The sequence below is a fragment of the Rosa chinensis genome, chromosome 6, assembly GCF_002994745.2.
Source record: "Rosa chinensis cultivar Old Blush chromosome 6, RchiOBHm-V2, whole genome shotgun sequence".
Classification (NCBI taxonomy): Eukaryota; Viridiplantae; Streptophyta; class Magnoliopsida; order Rosales; family Rosaceae; genus Rosa; species Rosa chinensis.
This window is the reverse complement of record NC_037093.1, coordinates 43,247,120-43,266,396: the sequence shown is the minus strand read 5'-3', so window position 1 is coordinate 43,266,396 and position 19,277 is coordinate 43,247,120. Positions and strand designations below refer to the sequence as shown.

Genomic DNA, 19,277 nt, shown 5'->3' with positions numbered 1-19,277 from the left:
TCTGTTGGGAACACTCGAAGCATCCTTATGCGACCAAGTAGCATATTTCAACTGCTTCCCCAACTTCACCACCAGCTTGAAGGATGCAGCTCATTGTCTCAGACTGAGAGTCAAGACAGATGGTATATCCATGAAAGAAGATATGCAAGAACTTGCTATAGTATATAGAATATACTATAAATTGATGAGTACTACAGTAGCCCCTAAGACAAGGATAACAAATATCCCAGGTCTTACTACTGGATTCCTCACCAATCAGAAGAACCATTCACAACAAATCCACAAAGTTACTTGGAATGAAGTAACTTTTCCTCTTGAATGGAAATTATCCGGTCCAAAAAAGCAGCCGGAAAGAGCAAAAGCAAAGATCTACGAGAGTAGAAAGACTGGAGAAATTAGTCTTAATTTTGACAATCACAGAAGAAGTGATGTCAGTCCTGAGAATCTCAGGATAAACAAGAACAATCTTCTAAGAAGAAGCTACAGCACTAGAGAAGCTAGTGTCAGTGGTATAAAACCCACTATTGAAGAGCCAATTTCTGAAGAAGAATTGGAAGCTGATCTGAACAGACCAGTCCATATGTTCAGAACTAAGAAGCTCTATGATCTTTATGAAGAAGCTGGGAATTGCGAAAATCCTGAACGATTAGAAAAACTAATCGAAGAAATGAAAGAATACAAATTCAGAAAGACAAGAAAAGTCTTTCCTTATCAAGATATTGAAATGGAAGAAGGAGAAAGCTCTAGAACTTTCATTAGCAGAGAAAAAAAAGAAATAAAACTCCCATTTCAGAAAGCCCCCACGGGTAAAAAAGGAGAAAGAAATTCTCAAAGATTTGTCCCAGAGGACAATCTGCCTAGAGTTCCGATCACGAACTATGGCATATGGTTAAATCTAGACAAGAGTCTAGACAAAAGAAAAACCATTGACCAATGGGTAGATAGCCTGATGATGGCTTCTGCACTCACCCTTGGCAAATTTGAAGCACCAGATCTGCAGGTGTACTATGAAACTACTCTCACTGGAGTAGCAAAAAAGTACTACCTATCTTTCAAAGAAACTGCCAGAGGAAAAGACTGGCTGGAAGAAATCAAAAATTCAAAATCTCCGTATGATTTTGCAGTACCACTGTATGATCAGTTCTGTGGAGATCTTTCAAATCTGAGTGAAAAAGCCAAAGAAACGGCAAAATCGAATATCTATGCTCTTAAAATCTGTGACATGAGATATTTCGAAGAATACTTGAATGAGTTTCAAGAGTACTACTGTACAATTGGTGAACTAGAAAATACTGATCTAGTTAATCTGTTGCACAGAAAACTCCCTGAACCATGGAGAACAGCTGTGAGAGAAAGCATAGCTGAAAAACCAATTGAAAGATTTTCAGTTGGAGGAATTGCCGACAGAATCCGGCAATTACTGAAAGAGCAATGCAAAGCCAATCTTAGAGCTAAGATGGCCAAGAAACAACTCAAAGGAGTTGAAAATTTCTGTTATGGAATATTAGATATGCCCACAAACTGGGGATGCCATGACTCCAAATTCCACAGAAAGAAGAAAAAAGAAAAATATTACTCTAAAAAATTTAAAAAGAGTAATCAGAAGAAGAATTGGAAATTCAAGAGAAGTTCCAATTACAAAAAGCAACAGGATGAAGATCCTAAAAAGAAATTCTTCAAAAGAAGAATACTCATCAGCATAAACAGCCTAGCAAGAAAGCTTGCAGATGTTGGTTGTGTAAAGCTGAAGGACACTATGCAAATGAATGTCCGGAAAAGGGTAAAAGATCTACTAAGGCCCTCTTTGAAGAATATGAGCAAATAGTAGAGGTAGCAAACATGAAAGGCTACGAAATAGCCTATTCTGATGATGAAGATGACGACAGGTCAGTCTACTCTGCCTGGTCTGGAGAAGAAGAAAGTTCATCAGAAGAGTCTGAGATTGATTCTGAAGTAGAGTACTTCGAATCTAGACAACTGAATGTTTTGAGAATAAAAAACTGGGAAGAAAGCAAGACAGAATCCTTCATGTCTTCTTATCAGGTGAACCCTGGTACATTCGTTTGTGACTACTGCTTTTGTCACGAAAAGAATGGTCTCCCAATGTTTTGTGAAGAGTCTAAGAAGACTTATCACAAAGAATGCTTCATAGCTGAAGCGAGAAGAAAAACCAAGAATGGTCTTGTCAGCCAATTGGTTAAGCAAGAATATGAAGAGTATTTTGCCGAGCAAAAGGCAAAAGAAATTGAAACTCTTTTCCAGGAAACCATGGAACCATCTTCCTCGAAAAAGGAAGAAATCGTCGATAAAGAAAAAGTCGATGAAGATATTGAACTGGTTGAAATACCAGAAAATGTAGAACTGGTGAAACCACCAGAAACGGTACATCTCTTAGAAAGACAAGAGGCTACTGACACATGGGATCTACTTGGCCAACCTTCTGGCAAGTATGATTATAAAGTCAGATATGATCCTCCGTCCTGGTTCAGTGATCCAGATATCAAAGAGATAATTCCTACAAACTGGGATGATAGTGAAGATAAATCACCCATGCAGGAAAATGTTTCAGAAGAATGTAAACCATTCATTCCAAAAGAGCAAGCTCAAGAAAATGAGCCTCACCAATCGAAAGTCGTCTCTACAAGTAGATACAGCAACTACATAGAGATCGGACTCAAATTCCCTGATCACAGGAAATATCATCTACATGCCTTTGTAGATAATGGATCAGGTTTTACTGTTGCAAAGAGATTTGCAATTCCAGATAAACTCTGGAAAGAAGATAAGAAAAAGTCTGCTACTGGTGTTACATTTGATGGAAGCCATCTCACCATGAAAAAAGTAGCAAAAAATGTTCACATCACCATTGGTGGAGGAACATTTATCATCCAGAATGTTTGGCAGTCAGAAGGCCAAGGATCTGATTTCCTGTTAGGAAATGATTTTATTCTCCAACAAAGATTTATTCAGGATGAAGAAGCGATAGGCTTCAGGAAAGGAGGACGGGTGTTCTGGGCAGACCGACTCACACATGCATTCAGTGTGGTAGGTCCCGGTTTTACTACTCACTATCAGAGATCGCAACAGAATAGTGGTGATCTTCCCCCCTACAAACCCAAATTCGAGCCCATACTCCAAATCAAACAACAAGAAGAATTGCTTGTTGAAGAATCTTCAGAAGAAGAAGAAGAAGAAGAAGCCAGTGAAGATGAAGAAGCTAGTTTCATCCATGAACACAACCTCAAGCACTTTCAGAATAAGCTTGAGTCTCAGCAAATTCCCACTCTTGAAAAAATCAAGAAACTACTCGAGCAGAATGTGGATACAAATCCTCAAAAGTTTTGGGAAAAAGACCCAGTGGTCTGTGAATTGAAATTGCATGACATGAATGCTATCTGCCATGTCAAAGCCATTCCTCATTACAAAGAAGAAGATCAAAAGGAATTCAGAAAAGATATTGAAGATCTCCTGAACAAGAGATTGATTCAACCTTCCACTAGCCCTCATCATGCTCCAGCATTCTACGTGAGAAATCATGCAGAAACTCTAAGAGGAAAAGCTAGAATGGTGATTGACTACAGAGATGTCAACAAGAAGACTGTCAAAGATGGTTATCAAATTGCTCAAGTAAGAGTACTGATCAACCAGCTCAGAGGAGCCAAAGTCTTTTCGAAATTCGATGCAAAGTCGGGTTTCTGGCAAGTCAAGATGCATCCTGAGAGCATACCTCTCACTGCATTTGGAACACCACAAGGCCATTATGAATGGTTAGTAATGCCTTTTGGTCTAAAGCAAGCTCCCTCAATCTTCCAAAGAAAGATGGACAACATCTTCAAGCATGTGGCAGAGTTTTGCGTCGTCTACATAGATGACATCCTAGTATTCTCCAAAAACAAAGAAGAACACATGAAACACCTCCATGAGGTAGTAAAGCTGATAGTTCAGCATGGAATCATCCTAGGTGAAAAGAAAATTTTCTTTATCCTTGATGAAGTTGATTTCCTAGGGATAAACATCAAAAATGGAGTAATAAAACTCCAACCTCATATTCTTGAAAAGATCTGGAAGTTCCCAGACAAAATTCCTGATGCTAAGAGTCTAGAGAGATTCCTTGGTGTCATAAATTATGGGAGAGATTTCATCCCTAAAATCTCAGGGTTAACAGCGATGTTATCTCCTAAGACAAGTTCCAAAAGAAAATGGAACTTCACAGAAGATGATGAAAAGATTGTGAAGCAGATAAAAAATCTCTGCAAAAACCTCCCTCCTCTCCAACAACCAGAAGAGAATGATGAAATTATCCTCCAGACAGATGCGAGCGATAATTACTGGTCCGGTGTTGTTCTGGCAAGAGCGCCTGGAACTAACATTGAAAAGATCTGCAAATTTTGTAGTGGCAAGTTCAGCCCTGCAGAACTGAATTATCCCACAGGGGAAAAAGAAATTTTGGCTGTCAAGAAAACGATTTTAAATTCACCAGCTTTTCTTGGAAAAACCTTTACTGTCCGCACCGATTGTGCCAGAGTAAAGAATTTCAAAAATTTTAAACTTGATAAAGCTGCTGATAGAGGAAGATTAGCAAACTGGCAATTATTTCTTAACCAATATGATTATAATGTTGAATTAATTGCAGGAAACAAGAATTATCTTCCAGACGCATTGACCAGGGAAATGGCAATGTTTAGCCAAAGAGAAGACGACGAAGGTCGTAATCCCAGAAGCAGAAGGACTGGGAAAGAACATGAGCATCAAGAAGATCCTATGGAAACCAAAGAAAAAGTTCTTAAAAGGTTTCTGCTAAGTCCTAAAGGACTAGCCTCAACTGATCAATCCCAGGGTAAAGGATTGGCTAGCCCGTCTCAAACGGCAGACGGTAAAGGCTCATCAAGACCGTTGACGGCTGCTGCTTTGCCAAAAAGCAGACCAACTCCAACTGGAGTCATAAATGTTTTTAATTATGAATTAAGAACTTTTGACACTCCTGTGTTCAGAACTGGCAGGAGACTAGCTTATCACCAGAAGGCAATCTTAGATAATCTCTTATTTGCTTTCCAAGAAAGAAGCAGTGGTCTAATGTTCCCGGCACTCTTTGCACTAGCTGAAGAACTATATGAGAACGCCAGACCACAATTTGAAGAAAGTCATATACAGCAGAGTGCTGTAAGAAAAGAAAAAATTCTCTTCCTTGAAAGTCCAGAAAGTGCTAGAGTTCCTGTCATGGCACTTAATGAATCAGACTGGCATGAATTCCACAGTCTGATAGGAAGACATAATCCAGAAGACCTAGTTCCTCCAACGCTCTTTATTGTTTCAGGTCCTTATGTTGGAAGATACCTGGTTAATGTTCAGAGTGAACATCCTCAAGAACACAAGCTCTGGCTTGTTGAAAATGGTTTTGTCCATAATCTGTGGACTAAAACAAATGATGATCTAAAAGGTTTGCCGCCTATCATTGTTAATACAGTCAAAAATGTAAGAAAAAATGACTGTATGCTTAGACTGAAGTTCAGATCCACTCCTCCAGAATGGATCCAGAAGGCAAACGGTGAAGTTGAATATATTCCTCCTTATCATTATGTAAGAATTATTCAAAGGAAATATCTTCAACCAGCCTGTGTAGGGTACAATGGCCAACCAAACTCAAGCATCCCTTGGATGAAAGCCATGACTCTAGAATATATCAAAAAGATCATCTCTGAGGATACCTACAATACCTTCCTGGCAGCAGGAGAGAAAATTATCATCACTGCTTACGATCATCCTGATGTAGTCAGCAGTGACTTGTTTCTATCTCTTACCAGAAAAGAGATAGATTCGACACTGGCATGCTTACGATGGGTGGAAAAACTTGAAACTGACAACCACTACAAGATGTATGTTGATACAGATGTCGAAGACAATGCAACAACAGTAAGGATGGCCCAGGCAGATAACGACTCGTTTGTCCTTGGTCACAATTCAGAAACCGACGAGAACATGTGAAGCAGCAGGTGTAGAAAACACCGAAAGTCCTTTTGGATTTTTCCTAAAAGTGACTTTTGCTTTTCAAAAAGCAGGTGAAAAACATTTCACCTAAAGGAATCTGCTTTTTCCCCGGTCGACCTCCACCAGCAGGAGCACTAAGAAAAGCAGGAAATCACGGAGTCGTTCTGTACATTTTGTTGTTTTGAATTGTAATTTGAGTTCCGCTCCCTATATAAGGAGCTTTAGCTTCCCTTAGAAGGCATTCGAAGAAAAAGGCATTAGTTCTATATTCGAAAATCTCTAAGATCAGCATATCTCAGTAGCAGTCCGTCTGTGGACACAGTGTGCTTTCTATTACAAGTAAGTGTTTGTAAATCAGTTATGAGTGGCTAAAACAGCTTCTAGCTGTTTGCCCAAGAGTGAGGCTCTGGGTTCTGTATCTGTATTTATGTTTGAATAAATAAATTCAGTTTGTGCCCAGTACTCTGTCACAAAAATATTTTACTGTTTTTGCATCTATGTTTTGGTAGCAGTAGCAGTCAGTAAGCAGTAGCAGTCTTTCTATAAAAAAATGACCCCTATCATACTAAGGCAGCAGTGATTCCGCCCTGGTAGTAGCCGCTTAGACAGGAAGTCGTTAGGTGAAATTGTGGCATGTTGAAGGCTAGTCCTTAGGCTGATACTGTGTTAGTTTGGAAAAGAAATAGGCTGATACTGTGTACTGTAGCTGATACTATGTAAAAAGCAAAGAAGGTAAAAGGAGAATAGTGTCTGTCCTTAATTGTATAGTGGAAAAGGTTGTGGACTTAGTTGTCAAAAAATATGTTGTCTGGTAGTGCTTTGTAGTTAACCCTTTACATAATTCGGATATTTGCCCACATGCTATTGAGTTCCACTTTATTTATTTATTTATTTATTTTGAAATGGAGTTCCACTTTATGTGTAATTTTCTATATAATTTACATATTGCACAAGATCCTTGATTTATGAAGGCTTCAGGTCAGAGGAAAATTAATGGGGCCCATTGCAAGTACCAAAAGTCTTGGGGGAATTACCCTTACTAAATATTTCATCGCGACTGTGGTTCACAAATTAATGTCTGGCAAGATAATTGGATTCCCCACTGCTCTCAGTATGCATTACAGCATCCTCCAAACAATGATATTAATCATGTGGCAGATTTAATGAGTTCGCAGAACATGTCATGGATTTCGGCCTTGGTCCATCTTCATTTCCATCCTAAAGCTGCAGCACAGGTTCTTGCTATTCCTTTAAGTCGACGCACTTTACAAGATAAGATATACTGGTAACTAGAAGCTCGAGGAATATTCACAGTAAAAATTGTATATTGGATTGCTTGGGAACAAATGTTAAATGATGCCTTGACTGCTACATCTAAAGTTCTAAAAAACGCTAGGCGCTAGTTGGGCGGTGACCTGGGGACTAGCGCCTAAGGGCCTAGGCGGTTTTTATTTTTTTTAATTTTTTAATTATTTTATGACATAAACTTATTTTTAATCACCTAGTATGCATGAATTATCTCAAGCCTTGTGCCCTTGTCAGATTAATTGATGATGAAACTTTAAAAAAGTGGGCAATTAATGATGAAGGGCTGTCAACCATTACACCACTTCTTTCTTAAAAGAAAAAAGAAAAGAAAAAAAACAAACCCCCACCCCACACGTCTCATCTTCTTCATCTCTCTTCTTTCTCATCTCCTGCATCTCCTGCATCTCTCTTTTTCCCTCATGGTCTGCATTCTGCATCTTTCTTCTTTCTTTAGTTCTTTACTCTCTTCTATCTCTTGTTCACTAAAATCAAAGAATCGAACCCAGAAATTTGCTTGAGCCTTGAGGACGTCTGCTTTGCTGCTTGAAGAATTGAAGACTGAAACTTGAAAACCGAAAAAGTATTCAAAGCACTGTGCAGGAGAGAGAGAGAGAGTAGAGGGAGAGAGGCTGTGCGGTGAGGTTGGTGTATAAGTTTCTGATCGGGTTTTGTGTTTTCTGGAAGAGTTTTTAAAAATAAATAAAAATAAAAAAAACACAGAAACGCCTAATCGCCAACTGCCCACTGCCTAGAGAAACTCGCCCAGCACCTCCTAGGCAGCCGACTTTCTGCCCAACGCCTAGCTCGATCGACTAGGCCAGAATCAGAACGGGGTGGGGGCGCCTAGCGCCTAGGCGGCCGCCTAGCCCGTTTTTTAGAACATTGGCTACATCAACTGGATATCCCTTTAAACCATTGTGGAAGAAACTGTGGAAAGCTAAAATACCTGGAAAAGTTCAAATTTGTGTATGGCGTGCTTGTCATGAATCTCATGATTAGTTACCTACAAGAGACAAATTGATGCTCAAGGGTTATGATGGGGATCCTAGTTGTTTACTCTACTAGCATCGATTGGACGACACCAAGCATCTATTTTGTAATTGCACCATTGCGACTGAAATTTTCTCAAGGCCACCGTTCTTGTTACGCAACTCCTTGCAGCTCAATTGCCTTTCAAGAACTGGATGCTTGAGAGGGAATGTAGCCTGAAGTCTAAGGTGTTTGACAAACTTCTAATGATCATTTGGTCGCTCTGGAAAAATAGGAATACAAAGCTGTGGACTGATGGATAAGTAAATGAACAATTTCACTCGCTAAGAGCAACTCCAGCAGCTTTCCCATATTTGAATTTTCTCTACGTTAGGGAAAAATAAGTTTTTTTTTTGTTTTTTCTCTAACAGGTTCCCTATACCTATCCCCATTTTAGGGATAGTGATGAAAGAGAAAATAAAATTTTCTAAATTTACAGTAATCTTTAAAATAAGGAATCTGTTGGAGTTGGAGCAAAAAAATTATGGAGATTTTAATTTTTGCTTCCCTATAATACATAAATTATAGAGAAGCGGTTAGAGTTGCTCTAAGAGCAAAACTTATCGAGACTACAAAACCTGATCACCACATTAAACCAGTCCTTATAGAGCCACAGAAGGCTTCAATACTTGGTTCAATCAAACGGGGAAAAAAGGCCACAAAACTTATTGGCGAAGGCACCTCATGTATAGAGGAGGTAGTGATTCCTAATGAAATTAAGGAGGTAATTTTTTTTATCTCATTAACAATTATGATGTAAATTTGTCACAATCGACATTGCCAAAAACTCTTGTTTGAAAAAAAAATGGTGAAATTTAATTTTCTAGTTTTATTCCAAAAGAAATTTCATTTTTGAATGAATTTATTAGAAAAGTTTGTAATTATTACTTTATCAAGAATTTCAAATATTTTATATACATAATCTATCTATACTATCATTAAGAGAAGAGAGTTTGTTAGTCAAAACTGAAATTTTTTACTTTTATACCCTTAAAATATTAAATAAATTAATATATCCATCTAATTGTCAGAGAAGAAAAAGTCAAAATTTAAATAAATAATTTTAACATGTATAATATTATTTTTCATAAATTAACTACACACTTCTAGATTGGTAACCACCCACTTCTCTACACCCATATGGTGTGTGAGCAGTTTCTAGTATTAGTTGATTCAACTAAAGAGTTGCCCAATTCATTTGTCGATTCAAAAATGCGGGATTCAAAAATGTTCCAAATGATGAATTGACTTTTTAGTTATGTTAATCTATTTTTGTTAATATCATCTTACACTGTGATACTTGATGGATCAAAAATTTTCAATTTTTTTTTTGTTTTTTCTAGAAAAAGATATAGTTTTCATTTTTTTTAAGTAAATGAAAATTTTCATTAACAATCGCAAGCCAGAACGACACTTATAAATCTTCCAATATGGGAACTATGTACCATTCATTTGTACATCGAATCTCACTTATTCATGGAGCCTAACAAACTATAACATTACCATACAAAAAGATAATATTACGTGAAACTCCCTTCGCCAATGCGCTCAATTACGGTACTTCAAGAGTTCCATTATCAAGATGTAAAAAAATCTTATAGTTTGCAGGTAGAAAACAACTACCTACTTTTAGCTCAGATTTTCTCCTTACCATATGACGTTGGGCAAGGAGGTATGTTTGGATAGGCTAGACGGAGAGGACAAGCTTCCTCATATTGCTTCTTCTACTTTGGGGGGTTCTTTTTCTTTGATACCAACAGGCACCCCCTCTTCTTGGCTGTAGGCTTGCCTTCTTTTTCATTCTGCATTGCTTGTACCAAAGTATTGTTACGTGTCTTACCTTAATTTACCGGTTTACTAGTCATTTGGACAGTAGACGACAACTATTCTTACTTTTTACTTTTGTTTCGAACTTTTAGTGGACTAAAAAGTTGACTTTTTGTTTCGTTCATCATGTGAGAAAATTTTCCATGAAAGTTGTAGATGACGTTAAATCAAGAACATGGACACGTGGCACGCTGGAATTGATGAGAAAGTTATGGTCTAAAAAATTAAAAATTATTGTTCTGAAAAATTTACTAAAAATAGCCCATTTACCTTTGGTAAGTTTCCATTTTCAGAAACTTACCCCATGCCGCTAACCATTTTTCTCTCCGTACAACCCATGAACCCAACTCGACCAGAACCAGAAACCAGACGAATTCTCCATCATAGCGCCACCTTAGGCCGCCGGACCTGCACCATTCGGTTCGCCTCTTCTCGTCGATTTGATTTCTAGCCTCAGACTCCACCAATAGGCGGCGACGATGAATCAAAGAGTTTAAGTCCTCGGCTGACCCGTTTTCTTCTTCCGATCAGTTCTCAGTTTCTTGGCCTCCTCAGGCGGCTCCACCAGTAGGGTTTTGAAGCTGATCATTCTTTTTCCAACCATTCAATTAAGTATCTTGCGTTGATTCAAAGCAAGGAGGCAGAATCGAAGAATTGAAATTCTAGGATTTTTCCGATTCTTTTTTAGGTGATTTTCAATTTTTTGGATTCCAGTTGGGTTTTGTTGTAGTTTTAGGAATGGAAGGGGTTGTTGAGAGGAACATTTCGGCACCTATTTTGTGATCCAATTTAGGGGTTGACTCAGCGGCGCGTGTGCCTCTTCTCGCCTTCTGCCTTGGCTTATTTGATCGAGCTTGGCGATACGAAGGTGTTGATATGAATTTTGTGGTGATTGGTGAACTTTTGAAATTGATCGGAATTTCAGAATTTTCTTATTTTTGATTTATAATTCGAGGAGATCTGATCGTTGAATCGTCCTTATTTTTCATTCGGATGCTAAAGTAATTAAGTTGGTGAAACTCTTGAAGTTTGGGTTGATTCTGATGTGATTTCAGAGATTCGACGAATTACCTGTGCCAGGGGTTTTCAAGTTTCGTTTTAAAATCATATTTAATTTTTGAATTATCATTACTAATTGTAATGGTGTACAGGACGATGTACTGAGCCATCATTCAACGATATGCTTGGCCTCATTAGCCTTATACTATGAGTGAACATTTTCTTTTTAAATAATATGCATGCGATAGTGTTTCCTAAATAATCGTTTATTTATATCTTGTTTTCGGAATATAAAATGGTTTATTGTTTTGGTATTCGGTGATTATTTTTCGGAATATGAATTAAATTTGGTTATACTTGATCCTCGATCATCATTTTTGGAAATGGTTGACAATTGTTTACTTGATTTGAATTCCGTCATGACCTTCAGATCCTATGCCATACTTGTTGTGAGCAGGTTACCATGCTAGCATGTCGTTTCAATTTTCGAGGCGATGTGACTATTACCTTCGAGGTGGAGTAACAAAAGCCCTTTATGCCTTTGTTGTGATGTGGTGCTGCCTTAGTGGTAGTATCATGAAAGCCCAATACCCTATCCACCTTTGTGGTGTTAGGTACAGGAGTATGGGAGTACTTTTGGCCTGAGAGGTCTTTACCTAGGCTTGGGATACTCACTTGTATGACTGATACGTACGTATTCTCCTTGTTCTACTTTTTACTTGACTAGCGGTACTAGTTCAATTTTACTTGATTAGCGGGGCTGGACTAGATTTACTAGTTATAGGAATCCTCGGTTTTCTTTCGATACTTATTCTCCTTGTTCTACTTTTTACTTGACTAGCGGGGCTGGTCCGATTTTACTTGATTAGTGGGGCTGTCCTGATTTACGAGTTATCGGAATCCTCGGTTTTCTTTCACTACTTAACCAGTGGGGTGACATTGGTCTGAATTATAAGTTTTCAGTTTTCACAAATGTCACGCCCCTGATTTTACACACATGAAAATCGATATATATAACCCCATAATTATATATGCGTGAACGTCCAGTCATCAATACAAAATACCTGGAATCTTTTTCCCTTTAACTTACACAGATATTGATGCCCTGAACCCTCAAGGTTAATATACACTCGTCCATAGAGTTATATATTACACAAGCATACGAATTAAATTGTCAACAACAAAATAAAACGTAAATGCAGCTCAGAGTTAACTATACAACGGAAGTCCTTATCGACGGTAAAGTTACAAAAATGGCTTCCTACCGTAAAGCTGCAAAGGCGCTACCTCAGCTTCAGCCCCGATTATCCTAACCTGCAGGATTAACCCCTACACCGTTTGAATAGTGTACCGGGTTGCCACACAACAAACCCGGTAAGCTTTTGCAAGCCCGTATGAGTATCTCAAACCACACACAACTCACGCCAAAAATAAGGAAAACAACTCACGCTTTGATTCCTTAAAACACGAAATAAAGGAGAATAACTCACACTTTAATTTCCTTTCAAATCGAAATAAAAGAAAGCAACTCACACCTTGTTTCCTTTTAAAACGAAACATAGAAAACAACCCACACTTGAATTCTATCAATAAAACATAGAAAACAACTCGCACCTTGAATTCTATCAGTTGTACCATAAGCGTACCATAGAAAGCAACTCACACCTTGATTTCTATCAATAAAACATAGAAAACAACTCACACCTTGTTTCCTATCAAATAAAACATAGAAAACAACTCACACCTTGTTTCCTATCAAATGTACCATAATCGTACCATAGAAAGCAACTCACACCTTGATTTCTATCAAAACGTTAATAAGGAAAACAACTCACACCTTGTCCCCTTAAAAACCATTAATAAGGAAGCAACTCACACCTTGTTCCCTAAAAATACGTAATGTCATGAGTTGTAAATAACCAATTCCCGTTACCCCATGAATTACCTATATGGCAGACAGATTAGAGCTCTAACTGAAAAACGTAACCACTCGTCCGGCCAAAGACGTGGTCACTTGATATTCTGCCCAAGGTCTCAGACCTTCGATCCTCGGGCCGCACTGTCCCTTGGAGCAAAACATTAAAGGAGTCGCACATGACCCAAAATGTTACACAAATCGCAACGCTTTTGAAAACAATCGAAATCAACATTTCCATAATCATTGTTTTCCGAAAAAGCCATAACACAAAACAATAAAAAGCATCAATTCATGCCCATTGTTTTCATACACAAATCTCAACGCTTTTCTCAAATCTCAACGCTTTTCAAAATAAATCGAAATCAATCATTTCCACAAATCATTTGTTTTCCAAAAGCCTCACCCCAAAACAATAAAAAGCATTATTTCATGCATATTGTTTTCATAAATCCACAAACCACCCAAAACATATATATTTCACGTAAACATATATCTACTAATACATGAATACGTATGTATATATATACATCCCATAATATATATATACACACACGTAATCATCTACTCAAAAGTGCCACTAATACCATCTATAGTTTGCAGTTAACTAAATAACTCTCAAAACAATAAGGGTATTCCCGTTCGTGAAATGAACTTCGTGAGATTACTCACCTTGAAACTCCCGCTGCGTCTTCTATACAGAACCGAACCAAAACTATCACCAACAACTCGTCCAATTCACCTTTAGAAGCACCTAATCACCAATGACCTCAAATCAGTAACGATTCTCAAACGATTTAAGTCCGAAACCCCTATTTTGAACTAAATCCCCAAAGTAACGTCAATCGAGGCGAAACCACATCCGAGACCACCCAATGTCTCCGGAACACTTCTACGATCGATATGTCCAAACCACAAGTCGATCGGACGCTCGGATCCTCACAGATCGAAGCATCAAACGGTCCGAAACCGTAAAAATCACAATATATTCATACGATCTCCAAAAATTGCGTATTATATATCAAAACGCTCGTATCGACGAGTGGATGATATACAATACCAGAAACTAGCCATTACATGGCCGGAAGGCCACCATAACGCCGCCACAGTCGGCGGTGCAACCACCACAACTACCACCGGCCAAAACTCAACACCACAACAATCAAGCCAACCAGAAATGTTCATCATGATGAGTAGAGCAACTTTCATACCTGGAGCTAAGCCTGGTTCGGCCTAGATCGTCCTAGATCAAGCTTGCAAGATCAGCCAATCGCAGCCGTCTGATCAAACCCCAGATTCGTTGTACACCGTATATTTTCAAACCTAGATCTTCCACTCCACACGCAAAATCGTCCTACAAGGTGGTTATGAGGATGATCAGAAGGAGGAGGAGATTCTGAAACTGAGAACGATCGGCCGAGGAGTCGCCGGAAACTGAGAAAATCCGACAGGATCCGACTACGTCTACTGTAGCTCCTCCGATCTCCACTTTCCAATGGTCTCCGTCCCCGTCAAGCACCAGAGGGAGGTCGGCGAGATGGTGGCTATCACGTCTGCGTTGGTTTCGTCGCCGGCGGACGTCGGGAACGGCCGGAAAAGTCGGGTCGGGTCACCGGGTTTGGGTCGGGTCGCACGGAGGCTGAGGAGAGAGAACGGAGAGAAAAGGGTTTCCGAAAAAGGAAATATCAAAATTATGAAATTATTTTCGGAAATTCCCTATTTATACCAAAATGGAAACTTCTTCCAATGGCCATAACTTCTTCATACGAACTCCGATTCTCGCGTTCCACATGTCCACGAACTCGTATCGACGCGCTCTACAACTTTTGTGAAGGAAGTTTTCGGAGAATCCCAACGTATAAAAAGTCAACCTTAGGCAACCCCCTTAAAACCATATTTTTCAATTAATTATTCACCTGAAACACTTCCGCTCCATCCACGAGCCACGAAACCATCCAATAACCATAATTTAGATTCCGGAAAATCCTCGGAAAATAAATACGAATTTCCGGGGCATCACAACAAATTTATTATTCTTTGAAATATTTTTCTTAAACACTTACATGCATCATTGATTTTACAAAAGTAAATGTGGGAAAGTATTAAATTATCGTTTTTCGTTTTATTTCATATTATTTATTTTTGTTCACTCACGCTAATGTTTTTCAATTACTTTCCCTCAGGCCTTTCAGTTTCAAATGCACAGTTTGCAAATTAGCCGGTTCAGCATAGTAGGATTTGAGGCGTAGCATCTGCTGCAGTTGTATTTTGATTGTAGGCTTCCTATCAAACCTACTTATATCTTGATTTCTTTTACTCTGTTAGATTGCCCTGATAACCTATGGGATTAAAGATTTTTAGTTGAGACTTGTATTTGTGTAATTGGAGTTGATGTGATTTAGGGAGCAGGGTGACTCCAGGAGTTGAGGATGGTGTTTGATATTAAAAGTGTATATTGTGATTTCTACAGGTTTTGAGTAGTCTATCTTTAGGGATGATTCTTCCGAATTAGAAGTGTATATTGTGATTCCTACAGTTTTTGGGTCAAGAGCAAATTCTTGTTGCGTAGCGTCGCAAAAGCATTTGACGAGTGTGGAACATGCTTTTGCCGCGTAGCACAAAAAAGAAACAGTTGTTTAGGCCATGTGCAATGTAGCCATTAGTTGCTTTAGAAATTTGAAACCAACAGTCACTAAATCTGGATCATTTGTTTCAATTAATAAGGAGATCTAACGGTTTTGAAGTAATGTAATCTATATATGTATAACGGTAATTTCGATTCCTTGAACACTGGACGTTCGATAAAGTACTCCACCTTTACGATTTCGTTGGTTGTATTTTCAAAATGTTCATCACTACTATTTATTTACATCATATAGTTATCATTTACAATAAATAAATTAATATAATGTTCAATGAACGGTAACTGACCCAATAATCCAGACACAACGGATGAAAACAGAGTGAACAGTGTACTGACCCAATAACCTAACAGGTAAACTTACTTTAATACGTATTTTTCACTCTCGTTCATGTTCATGCCCCCGAGAGATTAACAATTTAACAAAGTAAAAAAAAAGGGATGAATGCTCACCCCTTGCCCTGTTACCCCTTGCCTCTGCTCAAATGGATCAACATGCTCTAAATCTGGACTCTAGTTTTGCAATTTGTGAGATAATTCTTTTGTTTAGTATGGCCCCCGCACCATTTTGTCCGTATGTTACTACCTCCACATTTTTTCCAAACTATCTGACCTCACCAAATGCATCGTTCTCCTATAAATACCTCCCCACTATGACCACCATCATTACTCCACAACCTCAGCAGCTCCTCTCCTCTCCTCTGCTTCTTTTACATCGTCTTCTTCAACCTTTCCTCCTCACTTCTCCATTGTTTCCTTCAGTCTTGCATGGCAGTGAGCTTCTTGAGGCACGAGATATCCGACCTCTGTCTAGCCAAGCCGGCTCTGAGGTCCCTCTCCGTCTCCGCCACCGTCGCCGATGCCTTAGAGGTCCTCAAAACCTCCGAAGAAAACTTCCTCAGCATTTGGGATTGCAACCACCACTCCAAAACCCTCGCCGGTGATCAGTGCCGCTGCGTCGGGAAGGTCTGCATGGTCGATGTGATTTGCTACCTTTCCCAAGATGCCAACCTCGTGTCTCCCTCCGCTGCTCTCAAGGCACCCGTCTCTGAAATCATGACAGAGACTGCAGGAACCGTGATGCACGTAGAGCCTTCTTGCAGGTACTTAACCAATTCCAACCCATCTCTCAAAAGTTCTGGTTTTACTCAAATTCTGGGCTTTTTTCATTTTCAGTTTCATTTTGGCTGTGTACAACTCATTGTTAAAATTTTTTGATACTTTTCGCAAAACTAATCTGATTTTATTTAAAAAGTTTTCAAATTTGGTCACTTATTTTGGTTAATTAGTACAGTCTCTAATCTCTGTTTCCTCTGTTTTCAGCTTACTAAAAGCCATTGATCTAATGCTCCAAGGAATCCAGAACCTGGTGGTACCAATCCAAACCAGGCTAAGCAGCAACTCAAGAAGAAAGCAACACCCAAAACTCATCAACAGCACCACAAGCACCATCCACAGCGGACAAGAGTTCTGCCTGTGTGAGCAGGAAGACGTAGTCCGGTTCCTCCTCAACTCTATTGGGGTCTTCTCACCCCTTCCTGCTGTCTCAATCGACTCACTCGGCCTCATCAACACCGCTGACATCTTGGCCATCAACTACCACTCCCCGGTTGACTCCGCCGTCCAGCTCATAACTCAGTCGCTGACACAAAAAACCTCAGTGGCGGTTGTGGACATTGATGGTGTGTTAATCGGCGAGATCTCGCCTTTTACTCTTTCTAGCTGTGATGAGTCGGTGGCTGCAGCCATCGCCACTCTGTCATGCGGAGAGCTCATGGCCTACATTGACTGTGGAGGACCCCCTGAGTACTTGATCAAGATTGTGACTGAGAGACTCAAACAGAGAAAGTTACAAGGAGCTTTGGAGAGTTACTCATCAAGTACTTCAAGTTCCAATTCACCAATGTTTTCTTCTTCTTCTTCTTCATCAGATGAGGAGTCCTCAGTATATCCAAGTAGCACCAGAATGGTGAGGTCTGGGAGGTTCAGCAGGTCTAATAGCTACTCAGCTAGGATGGTGAGGAGGGCTGAGGCTATAGTGTGTCATCCCAAGAGCTCATTGGTGGCTGTGATGATTCAGGCAATTGCTCACAGAGTGAACTATGTTTGGGTTATTGAGGATGATTGCAGCCTTGTGGGGATTGTCACTTTTTCTGGGATGTTAAAGGTTTTCAGGGAGCATTTGGAAACCATGTGCTAGGATGTGGAAGAGGGTATTTGGTTGTAAGTTTTGGGTAATCATGTTTTTTGAGGTTTGTATGGATGTGAATAGGGAGAGAAATCTTGGTTCTCAAAATTATCAAGTTTGTCTTGTAATGTTGGGGACCTGGGATTGTATGATTCTGTATGTGATCTTTTCTTCTTTTCCAGTTGGGATCTTGATTTTGCCTATTTTGGCATTTTCATTATACTTTCTGAAGAGACAAGAACCAGGCTTAAGGCAGCTCAAAACTTTAGTGCTTTCTTTTGTTTTCTTGTTTTGGGTATATCCATTTGTCTGGTCATGTCAAGATGCTTGTGTCATTGACTCTCAAAGTTTGGGTTTCTGGTGTATAAAAGAATCAAGAAAGTTTAACACATGGCTTCTGGTTTTCAAAGATTTTTGTCTGTGGAGAAGATTTGTCAAACTACTGTGTTGACAGCTCATGGGACATGTGGCCTCTTAAATACTACAAAAAATACATGTGCAAACACATCAAAGAAAGCATCAATTTTTTATTTTTCTTTGAAATAAAGCATAATTCTTTTGTTTAAATCATTTTCATTTCCCACGGTCTTCCGCTTTGGACTCGGCTTCTCTGCTATAATAAGACTGAAAAATCTTCAAAACATATCATATACCACACATAGCATCTCTCTCTCTCCACGCCTTCTGTAACAGAACAACAGAAGTCCTAACTCAGTCTCCGATCAATTCCTTCTCCGACTCAAAGTGAATTGGAGCCAAAATTGGACTCAACTCACTCAAATATCTTCCTTTATGTTGTTAATAAAACGACAAAATATGTCCGAGATTGTCGGTCTCAAGCATCTTCATTTATCAGAATCTATGGCCGTGTCAAATATCCAAATTCCTCGATGTCATATATTTGAAGTTGCCATTTCTGATATGGGCTTTTGTGGTTGCATTTGGAACATGGTAGATAGTGGAGGAAGCAGATAGGAGAGCATGAGAATTGGGTTGTCAAAGGCTGATTTGGTGTGGTTGGTGTAAGATTTGTGTTTTGGAGCTTTTAATTGTCTTCCATTGGATCTCTTATAGATGATGTGTCAGCTTGGGAGTGAAGTCCAAGCAGATCCTAGCACTGCTTGTTATAGCAGAGAAGCCGAGTCCTTCAGCTTTGTAGCCTTTGGCAAATTCCCAATGATAGCAGAGACTAAACTCATGGAATTGGAATGAGAAAAATTCAGCTACCGTCCCCAAATTATGCTGCCAAGGCCAATTTGATACCCGAACTCTCAAAAGTATTAATGTGATACCCAAAGACGTATTTTGACATCAATGTGATACTTCCGTCAAAAATCTCTAACGACGCCGTCTGTTTGTTGACATGGCAAACATGTGGGTCCCAT

At 39.2% G+C, this 19,277-nt stretch overlaps 1 protein-coding gene across 1 annotated transcript; it reads left to right on the top strand.

The window, feature by feature from the left end:
• The first annotated feature begins 16,359 nt into the window (after positions 1-16,359).
• LOC112170151 (CBS domain-containing protein CBSX5) lies at positions 16,360-18,374 on the top strand. The gene is made up of 2 exons (XM_024307324.2): positions 16,360-16,807; positions 17,028-18,374. Exons 1-2 carry the CDS (start codon positions 16,473-16,475, stop codon positions 17,902-17,904), a joined length of 1,212 nt encoding a protein of 403 aa, XP_024163092.1. The 5' UTR covers positions 16,360-16,472; the 3' UTR covers positions 17,905-18,374.
• The last annotated feature ends 903 nt before the right edge of the window (positions 18,375-19,277 follow it).